The sequence below is a fragment of the Saccoglossus kowalevskii genome, chromosome 11, assembly GCF_978046115.1.
Source record: "Saccoglossus kowalevskii chromosome 11, keSacKowa6.1, whole genome shotgun sequence".
NCBI lineage: Eukaryota > Metazoa > Hemichordata > Enteropneusta > Harrimaniidae > Saccoglossus > Saccoglossus kowalevskii.
Genome location: NC_140651.1, coordinates 16790258 through 16798181, shown reverse-complemented (window position 1 = coordinate 16798181; position 7924 = coordinate 16790258). Strand labels below are relative to the sequence as shown.

The following is a 7924-nucleotide window of genomic DNA, read 5'->3' as shown; positions in this document are numbered from 1 at the left end:
TCGGGCGACATAAATAAAAGTGTAAACAGTCCTTTCTTTATACCTATGATACAGAATACAGTCTCAGTAACTAGGAGGCCAATCTAGTTATTAACGTTTCAATAATTTTACTATCTCGATAAAACATTGAGAAAATATTAATTTGAGACAATTACAAATTTCACGTACCTTCAATAGTTTCTGTATCCATATCTTTCTTCCTTGTGATGCAGCATGACTTAATGCCCATAGCATTGCAACTACGCACCTGGTCGTACATTAGGCTTCGTAGTGGCGATATAATCAAACCGTAATGCCGTTTATCACTGATTGTTTCATTTAACAAAACTGGTGGGAGCATGTAACAGATACTTTTCCCAAATCCAGTTGGTAGCACAGCAAAGCAATTTTCATTTCGCAAAATATGAGTAATGACATCAATTTGCTCGGGTTTCAGATGATAATGCAGATTGTAAGAACGTTTTATGCGATTGAACGTGTTCTCCCAAGAACAAACTATATCATTTAATGTTGCCATTACGTATAGTTTATCGGGTGTACCGACAAGTCTAACATGAAAGGGCTACTTTCTTACGCAAGTATTCTTGGGGAATCCCTAACCGCATTACGTAATGACAACAATGTGACGTCATATTGATCATGTGATACCGACCTCGTCCAGTGTGTGTAAGATGGCGACAAGCTGTGTTTTAGCGTGACCGTCCAAGAATACTCGGGTGAATGGGCTTTATTTGAAATTATTAAGTTTCAATCCTTGCTGTGGTGAGTATTTAATAAATGTACAATCTATCGACCTTAGTTTGGAGTCGTTTTTCACAAGACATTGCATGATTTTGAATCGTTTATTTGCGCAATGGTTTTATTGCGGCACAACATGGACGGTACTCTATGGCTGTCACCATAGCTCTACTGTGTCGACAATACCATACAAATTTCAAGTACGTTTATTATAACATCAGATCGACACAAGCAGAGCTATGGACCCACAGCTAGAGGGGACCTAGTATTGCTGCAATATCTTGCAATCTGCCTGACCGTTCAACCGTGCACACATTTTGTACCTCGACTGTTCCAAAAACCTTCTTTTCAGTGACTAATAAATAGTGAAACTGGGCGCGATACGTATGAAGCAGTATTACACAATTTGTTGTTTTCAATAAAATGAGATACATTTTGTGACAACAAATCCACGTTAAAGTTTTGGAGAAGCACAGTGTGTTAATGTTGATTTAATAATGTGTGTGTAGCCTGTGTGACCATACCAGAATGTATGTATGATTAGGTGTTCTTATTCGGCGTGATATGGCTGATTTCAAACCCGGGTTTAGAACGATGTTGGTTTAGCCCTTATTGAAAGCGAAAATAGTACTCCAGACGATGATGCAATTACTGTAAGCACATGGTACGAATTGCGCATTGTGGGTGCTACCCTTTTGAAACACGAGTTAGGGTGCCTCATCTGACGACTACCTAAGACTATTAAAACATGAAGTGTTATAATTAGTGTTGTTTGTTCACGCTTTCTACATGCTTTGAAACATACTGATTCGTTTGTAAGGTTTAGATGTAGGTTTGTGGGCACTTATTTTGCTTTATATTACCCAGACAGTCTTGTTGGCTAGAGAATTGTGAACTGCGAATAATGGAACATACTCAAAATAATCCTGAAATGTAGAAAATAGGTACAAACGTTTTCTCGAATGCTTAGCAAATCTAAGCAAGGCTGTACGTAAATAATAAATGATGTTCAATCGTTACAAAAAAAATAAATGAAAAGGTTTACAATTGGAGGGAAACCAATCACACCCTTGCATGAAAACTGTCATGGCGTCGTTTTATCAATTCCATGGAGGATGGTGAACAATTGATTACGTAAAACTAAAGAAAAAGACATACAGTTATTAATATACCGATAGACATGTGATTTGCGTTTAAGGCTGAGTCTAAATTTACCTTTTCGCAAACATTATAACAAATACTTTGCATGACGTAGTTTTCGCGAATCTCGATGGAATGAACTGTGTGAAGTTCAGCACTATTCAAGTTTCAGTTAGACGACCCGGTTGAAATAGGTCGTAATATTTTGCTACACAACGGGCATTCGCAGTTTTTACTATTCACTTGCTCAAACGCCGGTGAGACAAATTCGAAATGCAGTCGTTTTTCAAGGAAAACTGTTGTAAATCGAGGCACGTTTCATTCGGCCGATAAAAATGAGACGAACCCTGACCTCTGGAAATACCTCATTCATAGAATGCCTTAGTACTAGAGGCCGTCTAAAATGGCTCATACCACTAATTGAAACTCCATAGACGACATTGTTAACATATGAGGAGATTGACATATGAAAATGTTAAACAATGTTGAAAACATGGCTTAAAAATGAACATCCAAATACACACAGAATAAACCTACAGATTCACAGCCGCTAAGTAGTGAACACAAGACCACAGGTTAGTCTCGCCTTTGACCCAAGCGATGCACGCCTTCGAACAGGGCGCACCTGAGAAAAAAATATTTAAAAATGTCATTTGTTCTTGCAAAGTATTTAAATTGAACGGTGATTGATTGATTATGATACCAACACGGCCGTACAACGTACTTCGTGACATCGCGACTGATGCATGCTAGGTGACAAGGGCGTGTCCGAACAAGGTGACCAAGATGGCATCGCAGAGTGCTCGATTTTTCCGTTGTGTTTAAAAACAGCATATCGTTGTCAATTTTGCTGTAATTCCCTGTGTGTTATTTTTATTGTCAATTAACCTCTGTTTATTTTTACACTGAAAAGTTTGTTATCGACATTAGCAGTGGTGTTTGTCCATTGCATCGCAATCCTATTAGTACGGTGGTCGTTACAGCGAAACTAAAATTGTTAAAATGCCTCAGGAAAAAAATGCGTGAAAGCATGTTTTAGTTTCGTCCGCAATGCGAAAAAAGCTTTAAATCTATACACCAAGAGAACAAAAGAAATTGTGACCTTGTTTTGCGCGAAAATTAAATCGTTATACATTGTACCACTACGCTGACAGGATAGTTGTCGACATGTTTGCGAGATAATGGTGAAAGTGTTTATTTATTATTTACAACTGTACGTTTTTTGTTTTGTTTTTTATTCCGCTTGGCATGCTGGAAGCGTCTACGTCTTGTCTGTTTTTTGTTACTCGCCAGGCTAGTTGAATGTACTTGAGGTAAGTGAACAGAACACGAAGTCACACGACGCCGTACCGTACGGAGGACAGCAACTCGTTTGCATATATCAACAGTGATTGTTAATCAAAGAACAACGTTAGTAAAATCGTGACTGTTAATCACATACTTGTGTCTCGAATCCTTATATTTTAAAATCGTGTTTTTAGTATGTTCCACTATTGACAAAGCTCTGAAATGTTAACTCTATCTAACCAAAACTGTCTGGGTAAGAACGAGCAAAAAATCATTCCGAGTGCCAACGAACCTGCATCTAGACCTTAAAAGTGGTGGGTGTTTTCCCTTGAATGTTTGTGGGAGTTTTTTATTAGTTTAAATAGTGACAGTATTGTTTGTTTATGCAAAGTACTGTCATGTAGAACATACCATGCATGGCACAGTCCAGGTTAGTTATCAAAGAAAAAACATGTCAGAGATATATGGATCCAAAAGATGATGATTTGTTAACATTTAAATAATTGGCATTCAGTCATCTTGTATCTGATTGTCAAAGGAGTACTTGTCCATATTGAGAAATATTGCTCTAGAACAGCATTAATTAAGATGAAATGGACACTGGTCGGCCATTTTGAATCAACTTGAAAAAATGCATAGTAATTAATAAGTGTCAAATGTAGTACAATGTCGCTCTAAAACGTAATTGCAATCAGCCAAAAAATGTCAGGGACATGGCGAAAAAATCGCATTCATTGTTAAATTTAATGGAAGAAAAGATTTGACGATTTAAAAAAAATAAAAACCAGCCGCTATTTGGCCATCTTGATACTGATACATGTCAGACTAATACATGTGCATATGTACAACATGATGTACATATAAAGTTTGAACATGATAAGTTTAAGCATGTCAGATATTGCTCCGGAACAGCATTCATAAAAACAAAATGGCTGCAAGTCGCCTATTTCAGATCCGATCTGAAAAATAAATTAACGTGCAACAAGGTCCCATAATACCCAATATATGTACCATATCGGTGCATTAAAGACCAAGATCTAGTCCGGGATGCCAGAAATACTGGACTTTGATGGTTTGTTAGCACACAAATATACACAATTCGGCCATTGTGAATTGGAGCGTGAAACCAATATATCTGTATATCTATGACATGATGTATAATGAATATATAAAATTTGAACATAATCAGTAAAAGCATGCCGGATATATGCCACATTCATTAAAACAAAATGGCTGCCTCTCTGCCATTTTAAATCCGATCTGAAAAACAAAATGACATGCATCAACCATAATGTTCAATAAATGTAACCAGTTCCATCTGTAAACAGCCGAGATCCGGTTTCGCAATGCCACAAATGCTTGATTTTGATGATTGTTTTAGCACAAAAATCGCCGCTATTCGGCCTTCTAGAATCGGACCGTGAAACAAATTATGTGCATATGTATAATAGTATGTATGGTGTATGTGTGAACTGGGACTAATAAGATGTTATTATCATTGTTCATATAGTCACCAACACAGACCCTAGAAATAAGTTCAGTTACATTTAGGCCTGGACTTGAAACAGTAAAACATACATTAAATAGAGTAGTAGTCCATTAACCGCAATGCTGATCAAATTCCCTCGTTTCAAAAAATATATAATTGTCATCTTACAATATTATTTCACTTACTTCTTTCAAACAGCTTCTGCTTTTAGAGATGATAATCAATACAGAATGTGTTATTGCAAAAGTTGTCATAAAATACGAGGTGACAAGGCAGTCTACAAAAGAGGTGACCCGGCGAAAGATTACGTATTACCTTTGGGTTGGGCTCGTTTTCCCTTAAAGTAGGTATACACAACATTGACTGGTGTTATCGTTTGGAAAAAAAAAATCATTGAATGTTTACTCTTCAAATTATATTTCTTTTCGATTTATTAATTCAAGCGTTAGTGTGGTTAAGAGCTCATATCATGTTGTATTTCACGGCACTGAAACGGACTGTTTGGAGGACATATTGAATGATGGTTTACTTTTGCCAGGTGAGTATACACTCAAAACAGAATAAATTAATAATTTCCAATATCGTAAAGAACAAGCACAAATGAGAACAAAATAAAAAATATTTTAGTAAAAAAAAATATTAAAGACAAAACATAATCATGTTCTCTATATTTGAAATCAGCGGAATGAACTGTATGAACAATAACTTAATGATTATGGTTTTAAACATACTGTATTTTGCTAAATAAAAACCGTTACGGCAGAATTTCACAATGTTAAAGTCTTTATCACGGTGTTTGATGGTAATTCTGAGACACAAAAATAACTTTAAGGCACCAAAAACAGATACATCAAGTGGTGACGCAAATACGCACCCGTATATCGTGTAGTTCCTTGTTTGCAAAAAAGTTGTTCGACAGAATTTAAATAAAACCTGCAAACGCCGATTAGCGCCGAATGTTCGATCGCGTTCGGGGCCAACAAACCGGGCTCACAAGCGAGCAACTGCAGACGGCAATCATTTTTTGGTCTCGTTTAATTAATTATAAATATTTTTCTCAGGGTTCTTTTTGAACATTTAATACCCGGTGGTCGTAATGTGCTTATTTACGCCCTATATTTGTATGGTAAAAGATAATGTTCGTGTCGATTTCCGTAGATTTCTTGTCGGAAAAATAAGCTATATGCTCGAAAGACGGATGAAGCGTAGTTTCAATTATTATTTAGACGCAGCAGGGCTTCAACATATACCTACAAAAGTATATACTTACTCGTACTTTGCATAGTTTATAATTAAAACATTCGCAGATGAAAGTAAATGCGATCATCTTCAGACAATTACGTAAATACTACAATGGCTTAAATTAACATTCACTTTCATCACTTACTAATTTGAAAACACTTTTGTACATCCCTGCAGATCTACAATCGCATTTTGTACATTACCGTACTAAATAAGTTCCTAACCATTTATTTGCAGGGGACAAGACTCGAAGCGGTTACATTATTAAAGAAAAATGGGGACATTTCAATGACTACCACAAACCTCCAGGTTTTAATACAAAACAAATATTCCTCTCTCCTAGTATTAATTATTCCGGGAACCCAATTTATTCATATATTCATAAGTAAGTGTGGCTTGTGATAGGCACAACAATATTTCACTTACCGTTCATTTTCTGTAAATTAAATATGATTACAGTGAAATCGTAATGCAAACGCGTGTTACAATAATATCACAAACATCATATTGTAATTACTCGATAACAAAAGGAAAATTACATTTGGAGATACACAACGCTGAACTACAGAAAATGTGCATGCATTATGATATATTGTACGCTCTTCCATTTGCTTTCAACTAAATCAATACGTACAACGAAACTGAAATGACTATTAACATATGTAGATTTCAATGATGAATCCGAGGTAATGTGATTATTACTGAGCAGTAAAAAGAGCCTGCAGTAGGCACGTATTTTCCCGTTTACAAGTTTCCTTTAAACGCGGCGGTTTACTTATTTTCATACACAAAAATAAATAAAGATGTATTTACTTGGCCAAGCATTATATGTAAATTTTTATCGATTTTCACACAATACATTTTCTAACAAATAGGTAAATATGGTTTTACGTACAACCCCTAATCTCAAATTATTCCAACAAAAACATCTAAGGTTTTATATTTATATATCAATGCTGTTCACAGATTATTCAGCGTAATTATTCGTTTACAAGACTTATATTTAAATAGACACATATTCAAAACAGTATTTTTTTTGTTTACAGATGGTATGACTACAAATATGCCACTTGGTATGACGCACAAGTTGCTTTACAGGTTTGGCTTCGACCTGGATCATACAGTGTCAACCATCATACAATCAGTGCCACACATAAGATTGATGAGCATATTTCGAATTCCGAATTAGAATGGTCCACCACTGACAGGTCTGCTGTTGTCCCATATGGGCTATTGATACATTTAGGTTAGAGGACCAGACAGAAAAGGCTCAAACTTGTTTTCCTCTACAAGTAGGACACGATCTAATTGCGCCTGGATTCTCCATAATTTAAACGTAATATGTAATTAGCATGCTGCTGGGACAACATCACACCATATATACCAGAGGTATTGACTCATAACGACGCAGAGCTCCTTTTGTGACGTCATCCTTCTCATTTTATTGCATGAAATCCTGATCACTCATGTAAAATATTCTTAATTATTTTGTAATTAAAAAATGCGATATATTTAATAATACCAAAAATTGTCACTTTATGTATATTAGATTTAGCACCATAGTCACAATGATCTGGTTTGGTTAATAGCCAATGGTATTGTGCTCCAGACGTCATGCAAAAATGTATATTGTCAAACATTGCCAGTGGCATCTACAGTTATTGTTAGTAAAATTGACAGGTTGATTAAATTAATGAGATAATGGTTTGTCCCCAACCACAGGAAGTAGGTTTGTGATAACCATACATTGTATCTAGCTAATAATATGATGTTACAGCATCTACAAGGACGCTAGCAGTAGTTAACGGCCTGATTAGAGATGAGATCCTAGTAAATGTCGAGGCCCGCAGGCCGTACAGTAATGACCTAACACTGCGAATTAGGTAACTCTATTTGAGTCCTAGACTGGAAATTCCACAAAGGAGCAATAAAATAACAACATTGTGGTGAATGTATTCATAGGCGACCCCCTTTCAGTTAGTAGATTGAATATTTTACAGTCACCACTTCTCCGAAATCTAAAAATAG

General features: G+C 35.9%; 1 protein-coding gene across 1 annotated transcript; it reads left to right on the top strand.

The window, feature by feature from the left end:
* Positions 1-646: 646 nt before the first annotated feature.
* LOC102806881 (neuralized-like protein 4) lies at positions 647-7424 on the top strand. The gene is made up of 5 exons (XM_085505449.1): positions 647-762; positions 4853-4997; positions 5098-5192; positions 6134-6281; positions 6943-7424. Exons 2-5 carry the CDS (start codon positions 4885-4887, stop codon positions 7145-7147), a joined length of 561 nt encoding a protein of 186 aa, XP_085361575.1. The 5' UTR covers positions 647-762; positions 4853-4884; the 3' UTR covers positions 7148-7424.
* Positions 7425-7924: the final 500 nt, after the last annotated feature.

Bases quoted from the DNA above. Each gene is read 5' to 3' on its own strand.
- LOC102806881 (XM_085505449.1), top strand. From the start codon at position 4,885: ATGTGTTATTGCAAAAGTTGTCATAAAATACGAGGTGACAAGGCAGTC. The intron at 4,998-5,097 runs GTAGGTATACAC...TATTAATTCAAG, and splicing joins TGGGCTCGTTTTCCCTTAAA to CGTTAGTGTGGTTAAGAGCT. The intron at 6,282-6,942 runs GTAAGTGTGGCT...TTTTGTTTACAG, and splicing joins ATTTATTCATATATTCATAA to ATGGTATGACTACAAATATG.